The 13,448-nt window shown below is 32.4% G+C and overlaps 1 protein-coding gene across 1 annotated transcript in view; it reads right to left on the bottom strand.

Annotated features, from left to right (window-relative positions):
- Positions 1-12,462, bottom strand: part of LOC137921952 (Krueppel-like factor 6) — a 65,862-nt gene extending 53,400 nt beyond the window's left edge. Inside the window, exon 1 of the mRNA XM_068764758.1 lies at positions 12,304-12,462. Coding sequence (XP_068620859.1) covers positions 12,304-12,405 — 102 coding nt within the window. The 5' untranslated portion in view covers positions 12,406-12,462. The remainder of the gene's footprint in view (positions 1-12,303) is intronic.
- Between the last annotated feature and the right edge of the window lie 986 nt (positions 12,463-13,448).

Raw genomic sequence — 13,448 nt, 5'->3', positions numbered from 1 at the left:
TATCAAAATTTAATGTCACGAGATGGCGAATATGCCGGACATGCAGAACTACATTGCGCAAGCGAATTATATAAAGACTACACCTTTAGGGTACATATTAATATGAGCAATCGAACAATAGACTACGGAAGGGGAAGATCGATAAAACATCTTTTATTTTCTGGATGTTTAGACGCAGGGCATTACAGCGTGATAGAATATCAATGATTACCGAATTAATTCACAAAAAAATCTAAAATCTTACCCCGGAATATCAAACGCTGCAGTTTCAGTTTTATGTGGGTACCTTGGCGCTCATTCTACGTCATTCCGCGGCGTATTTCTCTTACAGGAGTTGTAACGAATTTGTATTTTTGAATGTTTAGCATCACTGTGTCAATAAAGGGAATGCGAATCATTCTTTAAGCGTTGTGATTGTTTTATAATTAATATTATAAATATTTAATATTTCAATTTCAGACCTCTGCTCACTTTACTGGCAACAAGTACATAAATATCAATCCCAACAAAACCTCATCACCTCACTTACAAATATTTGTGTATTACAGACATTTAGTATAATTATTCAGAGTTCTATTAAAAATAGATTTAAAAAATCACTTAATAAATATTTTCATACAAAAAAAAATTATGTTAACATGAAGCACTATTTTATATAACCTGGTGAACAATAATGTGAATATTTTCATGAAATTATTATGCTTTTAATTTTTCTCTGAAACCAGTTTAACAAGACAGACAGGAAAAACTCATAAATAATCCGACTCGTTTTTACAGCTTAAACAAAATCTGAAACCGTTACGAAGTTACAACGGCAAACATTTAATTAGAAAACTATTTCAAAGGATTTAACTTTTTTTATAACTCCACGACTAAGGTAAATCTAAATGATTGTGGATACGAATCGGGTGCTGTAATCCAAAACCTTGTAGATTCAAAAAGGGAAGCATTTTATTACATACTCATAATGATATTTTTAAATATTTTCAAAAGATTTTCCCATGCACCAGCGTAACTGTAATGTTGTCTGAAGAAGTTTTTATAATCCCTTAATGTAACTTTACTTTTTCATTATACAGATTATCGTTTTTTTTTACGTAACCGATTCATTTCGCAACCAAAAAAAACAGTGAGAACATTAGTAGACTCAAGCTGTTCTTTGGTTTTTACTATCGTTCATGATCATCTGAATCTGTCGAAGGCAAAATGGTTACCGCGAATGCTCACGGTGTTTCAGTAACAAGTTATTTCATCCAGATCGCTATCGGTTATAAATGGGAATACCTGGATATGGTCTTGCTAAAGCAAGCAAAAATCCATACAGTGGTATAAAGTCACCCCATACGCTGGAAAAAACACCGATCGTGTGCCCCCGCCCACAAAAGTTCAATTTATTACTGACGCAACTTACGCAAACGTCTAGGTATTTAAAGGACGCAATAAAAAAATATGTGTAAAATTGACCGACTTGTTTTTCACGACAGTGAGCCCGTAAACAATGAACGCGTTGCCATAGCTGTGTATGTACGGCCTCTAGTGATCACTTTCTTTGCCCCAAACTTGAGAAAAATCTTCGTAGTGAGCAAATTCCAACGATGAAGAGTTAAGGGCGCAAACGGTGTATATTTTTAAGACAAGAAAGATAAATCTCTCTTAGAGAATATTAAAAAGTTACTTTCTCGCGTAAATAATTTTAAGAGTATCGAGAGAATGGGAGACTACAATGAAATAAAAATTTTATTCATATTTTTCTGCTGATTTTTCAGACATATACGGAGAATACATTGAAAGTTCCACGTATATTTTATTTTCTCGCTCAATTAGTGAGACGATTGCAACAAAATGAACAATAATAACTTTATTAATTGGTTATAAATAATTTTGAGGTAAGTAAAATAAAATAACGGCTCTCGATATATACATTGATTTACGTTATTGAAATTTCTGCCTTATTATATACTTAACACAGAATAAATGTTAAGATAGTATTATAAATAATGTCATGAATTTAATTATTTTTTCTTTTGTTGTTTCCATTCCACTGTCCACTTTCAGATTAATTAGATAATAGAAAAATATAAGGGTTTGTCTTTGAAAGAGAACGAGTTTTCATAATTTTAAGTGAAACTACTTACAGCATTATGCTATTGATTAAAACAAATCGTAGTTATTAATAACTATTAGACGTGGTAACGGATTTATTTTACATTATTATGTTTTGTTGTTTGAGATATTCCAACAGAATACACATGAAACCCTTCAACGTATTTGTTTAACATTCATTATTTATCTTAGCTTGATACGCTTTTCATGTTTTATATCTCTTTATATTACCATTATTTTTAAAAAGTTTGCTTCAAAACTAACTGAATTTTTTTTGTAGGCTTGTTATTCTCTTATGGATACAATTATTAGATATCGCTTGTTTAATACCAAATCTTGGGGAATGGTTCTCTGATTTGTGTTTTACGAGCAAGTTAATAATAATAATGCATTATTTAACTTAGTATTACTTATAACTTATTTCATAATGATTCAGCGCCGTATTAATAGAATGTTACGAGCGATGATTCATACTATCAGCAAACTAAGCACTGAGTAAACATTAGACCACTTATGCGTTAAAATTGTCATCGCGACATATGTCGATAACACATAAGAAGGAGTAGATCGGTTATGACAACTTAATTTAGAACAAATGCATAAATTCAGGTCAGACAAAAATTTGCATGTTTTAATCATTATAAGTTTTGCTCATTTGCAAGTGTGCAAGTCATGTGTAGTCTTAGTAAATCCATAGCTATACTTTTATTAACATTCACAACTGTTTGAAACAGGACACTACAGCACCGAGAGCGGCGCGTCGTAGGAGCAAATCAACGCCAGATAATTTGTTGTTTTAAGCACCGAAGATTCGTTTAGTGTCCAATCCACTTCCGAAAACGTACAGGGTGATTGGTTATAAGGTATTTAGTCTCAGTGAACTCACCACTTAATGTTTGTCAAATAGATAACACCACTTTGCCGTCCGAAGACACCACAGTGGTGTCGTGCGCAATAGAATGGCCAATGGCCGGCGACGCCGTGGTAGTGCCCTGCGCAAATGAGCTGCCAACAGCCGGCGACACCACAGTAGTGTCGCGCGCAAAATAGTATAAATAGTATCGCTGAGTTCTATTGGTGTTTTGTTTAGGTAACAATAAGTTACACACATCAAAAAGTTTTTTGTTTTATAAGTGCTTGTGCCCTTTCATCATGGCAGACGAAATAGACGACACGATTATTTATGATGAATGCGCAGACGTCTTGTCTGACGTTCCGGACGATTTGGCCGATTCGAAAGAATACATTGGAGATGAAAAAAGTGAAAGTAGAGCAGAATCGTCATAAGATAGTGAAATAATTAAAAGGCGAATTCGTCGTTGCATCTTGGAGACTGTTTTGCTTCATACCATACGAAAGAAAAATACTGCATACCAAAGAGAATGGAAATAAACAAATATATAAAGCAAATAAATTTTGTATTTATTTACGTATGTACATCTTGAAAATTTCATGAAGGTAAGGGAACAGGGTTGAGAGCGATGAATTGAATAAAACTTTACAATTTATAATTTCCCGATAATGTCAGAAACAGCCGGCGACAAGCCAAGTAATCCGAATTAGCGCTGCCGGCGCCAAGAAAATAATTTTTTACGAAACGTGCGGACGGCAAAGTGATACTATAAAATATTTAGGCTGCTCTGAAAAACATTATGCTCAATCAACAACGTCTAATACGTGAATATTAGAAACTAACCATAGGTTAGATTCAACGTTATACTATAGATACTAATTAGGCGTTTTTAGGCGATTTCTATGTCAAGAAGTGAATGAAAGCTAAAGTCGATAGCAAAATTGTTCGACAGCACACAGTCGTAACCAAAAATGACTCGATGTTATTGTTTTTTCCAGAGGTTATTTATAGTTTATAAATTAAAACTAGAGTATACACTTTAAATTCTAATATTAGAAACGTCTAACTCTTCACAAGAAACACTTCGTGTAGTCGAGGTTGAATTTAATAAATAATTAGTAAATGGAATTAAAATAAAGGTAATAAAACTAAAGGTTTACATTTAATATTTTATACATTTCATTTCATATTCGGTGTTGTTTTTACGTCTTTTACAGTTACTTTATGAAATCAGAGCAGGGATCAGGAATCTGTGAGTAAAAAATTTCTCCGGAAGCATTATAAAGATGCCTGCCTCGCAAATGTGAAGTATAAAGATCCGACAATGACATACACCTCACGACAACATTTACTAACGCGGATATGTGATGAGTATTGAAACGATGTTATAAGTAAATAGGGACAGGGATTTTAAAACTTTATTGTTTACAGATCAATTAAAAAGTTTTCTATTATGCTACAAAATGAAGAGTAGATGCCTGTCTACACATTTATCATACAGGAGGACGTTTACATGAAATGTGTGTATTATGCTAGTAAATACTTTAGGATTTTCATTTAGCAAAATCATGGCCTCTAGTATGAGAATTATAGCACAAGTAAAATTATTGATATTTTGATGTATCTATATCTTAAAAATTACCATTATTTTTTATTTAGATCTAATAGTTATTATGGCGAGATAAAAAAATATATTTAGAACACGACCTGCAAAATTAATGAGTCATCCCTAATACACGGTGGTATCTGGTGGCAGATTTTTATATTTCAATACGATTATTTTAAAAGTAGTATACGCGGCGCGGGAGGGGTGCCGTTGGAATCACTAACCGCGCGGATCACGTTATACGTCACAATGTTTGATTGGTCGAGTGAGTAATCGCGCATTCGCCGTCGAGGCGTTTTTAAGAGTGATGATTCTTACATAACTGCTCTTCAAAAATTTTGTCCGCACTTCGGTATTCGACGGATAAGTGATGAACCAAGTGTAAATTTGATTCGTTCGTACTCCCGAAAACATTGAACTGGTTGAAAGCAGTTTACGTGGAAATCCACATCTTTTAATTCGGAAAAGAGCAGCCACACCGGGACTTCCAAGAGTAATCATACCAGAAAAATCAAAGCCTTCAAAAACTGAAACAAAATGACGTAAAACGGGAGAACTTACGAATCTATAACATATTGAAACGCATTTTCGCATTGTAAATTATCTTGTGGAGCGGCGAGGCTCATTTTCACTTAAACAACCACGTCGACCGGCAAAACTGCCGTTACTAATCCAAGAATCCGCAACTCTCGTCCGAAACATCAGAACTATTGCATATTCGTAGGGAAACTGCATGTTGCGTCATTTCCAAGAATGAACAATGAAAACTGTTAAAAATTTCTAAAGAAAGGACGACGAATGTCAATAGTAAAAATTATTGACGCACGATGACGGATTTCTTTTTCCCAAAATGAAAATGATGGATATCGTCAGCTAAACAAAGCTATTAAGAATTTAAGATCATCGTTTAAAAGGGCCTGATGCTATTGTAGGTCTATTGGAAAAGCAGAGGACGTCCTGTGGATTTAATGCTGATGATGATGTTTTGAAAGCGACGGATTCATAGCCATTGCATCTGAGAAACACTCTGTGACGAACTGCCAAACACTTAAATTAAGCCTAACAATAATTTCCTCGCATAAGCCGCCATTCAACTTAAACACGAACCAACCAAGAAAAATCAAAGGCTTAGGTGTTCAAAATAAACGAAGAAGAGACGTCGAAGAAGAGACCGACCTGGGAAGCTGCACTAAACCAAGATATTCAATCGTGCTTACTTGCGAAGGCAACATAGAAATTGTTGATAAATTAAGTAACTGAACCTAAAGAAGGCTTCTAGTTTTAACTTGAATACCATACGAATCGAATCCTTGAAGTGCTTCCTAAAACATGTATATTTCTGGCATCGTTATTCAACGCCGTTTTTAAATTCTCGCAGTTTCCTTTGATGTAGGTCTCGCAGACCGTCATTATCCACAAAGACGGTAAACCGCCTCATGAGTGTTTTTCATTCGAATCTATAAGCTAAACTCCTGTTCTATCTAACTCGTGGGAAAAGATTTTTCTAAAAAGACTTGCTTAAACGTAGCGTGGTCACCAAACAGCAATTCTGCTTCCGTCAGTGCAGTCCTTCCATAATCGAATAGGTACATCATGTATTAAATTCTTTCAGATAATGTCGTAGTACCTCACTTTTCACTTTGATAATATAACAAGACAAAATTAAATAAAAGCAAAAACAGATCAAATGAATCAGACATTTTGAAGTCTCTACTATCTAATATTTATTCGATCATCTGATCGGTAGAAATTTATCACTTTCTCTAACTCCCTAGCTCCTAAAACACATAAAACAGTCTTGGTATCCAAATTTGAGAAAAAAACCGATATACCCGGGTAACTAAATATAAAGTGGCCAAAGATACCAAGCGCTATAAACAATAGCATATCGAACGTGGTAATCATCGTCCTAATCCACTCGTTTCAGATCCTCACCTTTCATTTTTTCCGAATAGACATATGTGTATACAGAATAAGGTTGGTTATAACAATCCCGATAAAAGATTAATCAACGTAATATGGTTAACCGGGAGTAGGCTGGGAGTAGACTTAGTAGAGAGAGGCTGAGTAACTTCTTGCTAAGGAACCAGATATATTGCGCATGATCTGTCGGTGAACCACAATTATACCGAAATTAATAGAGGTCTATTAAAAAAAGAATGAACGATTTTAATATCTATGTAGCTTATGTACGCACGTTCCTCGTATAGCTGAATTTTATAACTTTCTTGATCAACAAGTTACAATATTGTTAAAACTATAAGAGGTATTTCTATTAATGATATGAATTAAAAGGTATTTCTATATAAACACATATGAAAATGTTTTTAATTGAATTTGCGAATTGTAAACATGACTTGTTTTAAGTCATTATTCATCGACGTCTGAGTCAGAACTACATGAAAAGATTTTTGCTACATTTAGCGACAAAATTTCTTTGAAAATAATAAACCTTGAATACATAGAAAAGCAATTCAATCAGTGTACGTTGAATTGTTTATTTGACTCTCACGTTCTCGTCATGGTTTGTTACGTGAATATATACTCGGAATGTTACAGAAATAACAAAAGTTCTAAACAATATCAAACAAAATCTCTTGTTTTATAAATACATTTGATTTTATTATTTATATAGCGACTCGTTAACTTTTAACAACAGGATACGACATGACCATATACCACTTGCCTTTCCACCATTAATACATTAAATATAAAACATTCTTGTTACGTTGACGATTTTGTTAATTTATCAGCTATTTTTGTATTTTTTATCTTTTTCGTAGTAAAAATGAATATTATCATTTATGAACATTGTTGCAAACACTAAGATCCTCTGACAAGATTCTCAATTCCTTCATTCAACGCAACGTTCATACAATAAGATAAGATGGAAGTTCGGGTAGCATTGTCAAGAATACAATACATACAATGAAAACTTATAATAAATATTTATCTACATTCGTACTATTGAGGGCGGCTGCATACAAATCCAGGTCACATAATTTAATACTTTAGCCGAGAAGTTACATGAATAGTTTTTTTTGTTAATTTTTTGGTTCACTGGATATCAAACAAAATTATCAACAAAAAGATAGTAGTACTCAAATCACAGCAATATACTAATCGGTTTCCACACAAGTTTGCGTCATTAAAAAAGCAATAAGTAATATATATGACATAATAATCACATAATATATGTAATATGTTATAATCCATACTTGTATGAATATCTACTAGTACGAATGAATAGATAAATAATATAACGATTAAAAAATGGAGGTTTAATTACAATTCCCTTCCGTAAAGTATAAATTGTTTTGACTTACAAAACAAAGCACTTGTTTCCAAGTCTATACATTGATATGCTCATAAAACATGAAGTCATTCTTAACTGATATATTATCTGCGCATTGCATTTTCTAAGTAAATACGTTTATCAGAACGGCGATACCCCGAAAACAATGAATAAGTTTATAGTTATCATAATGAGTTTGAGATAACGATCGAAGCGTCGTAAAGATGAATTTGTTACAATCAGCTGATAGAAAATAAAATGTTACAACATTTACCTAACATAGCGACGGTTTTTTATATAAATAATTGTATAATTTTTTTAATAAAAAGCTATAATTAGTTTTTTTTTTATTTACAAATGTCAACAGCAGTCATATGTAATTAAATCTGTGAAAAACTGCAGTCACATAAGAACTACCTGTTAACGATAAGACTAAAAATTTTCGAACAACTATTCCAAATTCGTACTTCATAACACTATGTTCCTAGTAAAAAACACCTGCCGTTTACAATTTTAGTCCGCGCTATATTGCTATAATGTCATATAGTAAATTTCTTTGTAAAGTTATTGACGTCTTCAATCTGACACGTGATCGGAATTATACCATTGAAGTTCGAATAAAAAATTATCTCGTATCTTTTAGAATAGCGATTCTTTAATTTAATACCCTTATAACATCATATACAAAAACGATTCGAAGGTATGCATTACTAACTGTTGACTGTTTCGACCAGGGTTTTTAGAGTTCAACAAAGGACCGTAGCTAATACTATTACTGAGGTTCTATTATTTTTATTGTAAAGAAATAACAAACTGTACAATCTTTATTAATATAGTTCCTGTACAAATTCGCTAAACACAATTTTTGTTATGTAATTATGTTCCATATCTTTTGAATTAATCATTAAAAGATAGCCAATTGCACAATCATTTGGAAAATAAATGCAAACAACATTGAAACAAACTCACTTTTGAGTATTGTTTCAATGTACTATTTACAGGGTTTGGAGCAATTCATGCCTCCTTTCCGTGCGATCTGGAATATATTAGTAGATTTCACAATAAATACTATTTTAATTGTAAAAGAACTTGATGTATCAAATTCCTCACAAGATTTATCTCCGTTATTTCTGACGTATCATAATACACATTCAGACTGTCTGAATATTAAACCGCAACTACAATGCTAAGTTTCTGTTCTAACCACCCTTATAGAGGCTTAATTTCTCTTATAATAATCTTTAAATTAACTGAAACTAAATTACCGTGGAGGAAAGGTATCTACTTTTATTCGAAAATTGAAGCTTTCGGCAATTTGAATCAAATTATTAGCAATCAGGTATTATTGTATTATAGAAATCAACAGAGAATTTGTATATTTTATTTTTCCTCCTCCTTCATAATAATTGCTTTATTAAAGATGAATTTATTACAAATTAATAAAATCATACAAAAAGAAAGACACCTGTTGAATATTTAAGCCGGCACTGCACACGAAACAGCGTCGATCACGTTATTCTATAATTAAGACTCAAATTCTGTTATTACCACGTTTCATTTGAAGTCCTCATGTCTATGAGGGAAACATAAGTATTATTATACCATCGTTATCCTTATAGAGCCAACGTTGAAGATTTCATTTGACGTTTTAATTGTCAATCTCTGGTCAATAATATTTTGTTCAGTTTACCCTGTGTTCGTGTACATGTTATTTATTATTTATTTATGTACATGTAAACTGAAGTAACATTTATCAAAGTACACACTATAACGTGTTGTTGTTGTGTCAATAACGTCAATGATTTTTAGGTTTTATTAACTTTGAGCATCGTCTTTTAGTTTTAAAATATCTTATATTTGATGAGAGTCATGTACTTTTACACCAAATCCTTACTCAAATCATTTTCAAATATCAAAACAACGAGGTCTAAAAAGAATCCGTCCACCCAAAGCCACTTCATAATTTAAATCAAGCTCATGACAGCTACTTTGTAATCTTTTCCATATAGCCTTAAATATTTAAGAAAACGATAAGTACTTCAAGTAAACCAAAAGAAATTTTAATGTTATATCTAAATGCATTATGTTTAGCATGCTAGATATAATGTTAGGTCCATGTCCACTAAACGGTAATGTATTTTAAGACACAACAAAAAAATTTAAACAATCCAGGTAAAGAGTTGGTTTCATTCTCTGTATTTATCATCAGGTCTTCGAGAGATAACTTGATACGTTACCCATAAGGAGGCACTAAGTACATCGTTAAGATACGCGTGAGTGAATAAGTCACCCAAAAGCGACGACCTCTGGGCGAGTGACAGACACGGTACGCCTAATTGTCACAAATTAACTGTAATTGTTGACCCGAGCACTGTTTATCTTGTAGAAATGCTTGGTACACGGTGTCATGGATTGATCACTATTTAAAAAAAATTATTACTAGCCCATAATTGTTAAAAGCTGAGTATGAGAGGTTAAGGTGGTTGGGAGACGCTGGACGCATTCAACCAGTCTTATAACAGACCTATGAAGGAGGAAAATGTCCTGCAGCGAACGTTCTGCGGCTGAAATTATAAGGTCGAGAGAGATCGCAAAGTGCGTTACACGATTGTTACTCATGTTCTAATCACGAATAAATCCGCATTAAATTAAGGTTAAAGAAATGAATTTCTATCCTTTAATGCTAATTATTTTCTATCTACTAAGCTATCACAACGCAAATAAACACTACAATATCGTAATAGATGAAAAGCATGTTAAGTGATACCTGTCCTCTTTACGCATGTGCATCGATCTCGTGCTACGCACGTCACTGAGATTTCATTACTCAGTCTCACTTCTATGACATACCGGAAAAGCGCCATTTAATTCAAAGAATATATAATTTCTTAAGTATTGACAATTATTTACAAAAGCCTTTCCTTTACGCGTGTCAAAAATGATCTTTTTCAATCAAATGTTTCAGACAAACACTTTCAGTTTTGCCTAAATTGAAATTCGAACCAACACCTACTGTGTTACTAAATACAAACGTCAACGTTCAGAGTTATCATAAAATCCTTTTGTTGATAATAATATTCAGCGATCTTGTTCTCAAGCAAATGTAATATCTAATATAATATAATAGATATACTGTCATCATCATAGAAACCTTTAAAATAGGGAATGTGAAACTTTTGATAGTTCTCTTCCTTCCTTGATATTTCAATAAAAGGTTATAATATGTTATATGTTATTTATTATTCCCTATTCCAAGATTATTTCACATAATCTACTGATGAAAATTTATGATAGTGTTTAAAGAGGTCTAAACAATATTGCTTCATCATACAGATGTATCAGTGAATTGTGAATCATGGAGAATTTAACTATCGTTTTAACGTTTTTTTTTTTTAATTTGGAGTCAATACGTATAAAAAAGATTTACATTAGGAGAATTGAAGATTTTCGATTTCCATTTAAGTTAATAACATATTGAACATTATTAGAGAGTTTATATTCTTTAACATCCGAATTTTTTTAAATAGCGGTACCTCTCATTAAACCTAAAAACAATTATTATAATGTTTTAATAATGATTTTTACAAAATTATTTAAATTTGCTCTAAAATTTTAGCACTTAAGTATTAAACTATGATATCTTCATCGGTAACAGACATTATCCACGATTATTATTTAAAATATGACCTATCTTTATTTTCAAGATGTCCGCCAAGTCCGTTTAATTTATAAATGGCCATTATTTTAACTTATATAAAGATTAACGATTTGATAGCCGTAAAAATCTCGTCAATCGACTTATGTCATATTTTTTTTTTATTTTTACAGCTTATTTTTTTATAAATTCTTTATTTAACATAGTTCATGTACAAAATTTCAATTATTTTTCGTACTTCATTACTCTGTACACCAATTAAACAAAGGTCCGTTACACCCGAAGTTTTTAAAAGTCGTTCCACAAAGTTTGGAAAATAAAGTTTGTTTTCAATTACAGTTTCATGGAGATATGTACGGTCACAGTTTTAAAATAATAGCTAATGATATTAAGTATCATCAACGAATGAGAAAAATTAAATATTTCTCTGTGTAAATTCGGTTAATGCGATTACCCATAAACCCGAACCTCTTAAAACATTGCTACGATATTTTTAGTTCTGGCGTAAGCACGTAGTTTTGGAACGCGCGATGGTGTCGAGCGCACAGCGGCAAAACCTTGCCTTTTCGTACTTGAAATTTGTGAAAACTTCTTAGCAATTGTCGAGTTTCTACAGAGGTTAAGAACATCGTCGGTTTAGGTTGAAGATTCGTTGAAAATCGACCGCGAAGGTTCACGCAAGCGCGACGCCACCCTACATTGAAGTCTCGAAATTGTTAAACAATAATGCGCTAGCTTGTTCGCTTGCACTGCATGCCATAGTGGTAAAGTCATCGCGCAGCATAACTTACCTGTTGCCAGTAATCTTCCAAGGACAGCTTCCATTCAAAATACCCCGTGTCTGTCACGTCTTGCAACTCGCGGAATAGGTTACCGCTCGGAAGAACATCCATCGTGCTTACATGTGACGCCGATCGAATTTTTTAGCACAACACACGTAAACCTTTCGTGACAGAACGCGCACGACTGGTTTGCCCGCGTCTCGTGCGATCCCCCCACCCCCCTTACTACCCCGCGAGTATCCTCGCGCGTAGACTAGTAACAAACAGAGACAATACGTATAGCTTTCTCTTTTTTTCTTACTTTTAGTATTCTTGGATATCTGTCAGAACTTAAGAGAGTAAGGTGTTTAATCATTTATTTTTAAATTGTCAGACAATCAATTCCACTTAAAATCAACGAAGTTTTATTTAGGAATTTAATAGAAAAACTTCTTTGGAAAAATAGTATAACATACTTAGTTTTTTTATATGCAATTTTTTAAAACATATATCATTAGTGGATAGCATGCAATGCAAAAAATATCTTATTGGCAGTCAAACGCTATCAAATGTGTTTAAAAATTGTAAAATAAATTGCTTTAACGAAACTGCAGAAAATTTACATTTCTACTCTCAGAGTACTGAATCAAAACAGTTTTTTATTCAGTTTATGCGTTCAAAAAATAAGAAAAACGTATAATTTTGTACACTAGTTTCGGAGGCTCTAATTTAGATCGTCTTTAATACTTGTATGTCGATTTTTATTGATACGCATAAAATATTATCAAACAAAAGAACTTCTGTAGACTGTTGGCTGCACAAAATTACTAAATTAATTGACACGTTAATCTATGGTCAAAATTAGCACTGAATCTATATTCCTTTTTACACTCTGTACATTTCTAAATAATCCATAAAGTTAATAAACTAACAGTTTGAAAATAAAGGAATATGACACTAGTTTACAAATAACTAAATCGGTATAGTATTCTCTGCTATAGACTTAACTCTGAATATAATAATTTTATTAAGATTTAAATTTAATTTCTTTGAAATCTTCACATGTTCAAAAAAGTAATTATTTGACCTATATATTATTATCTTTATTCAAGATGGTGCAAATAAAAATAAAACTGAAAAAAACTAAAACTGATAGTGATGATGATATTGTGATT

Source organism: Battus philenor, unplaced genomic scaffold, assembly GCF_028537555.1.
Source record: "Battus philenor isolate CCGP_79_NKW_IND1 unplaced genomic scaffold, ilBatPhil1.0.hap1 SCAF_1, whole genome shotgun sequence".
Taxonomy (NCBI): domain Eukaryota; kingdom Metazoa; phylum Arthropoda; class Insecta; order Lepidoptera; family Papilionidae; genus Battus; species Battus philenor.
The sequence above is the reverse complement of the archived record's forward strand: the minus strand, read 5'-3'. Positions and strand labels throughout refer to the sequence as shown.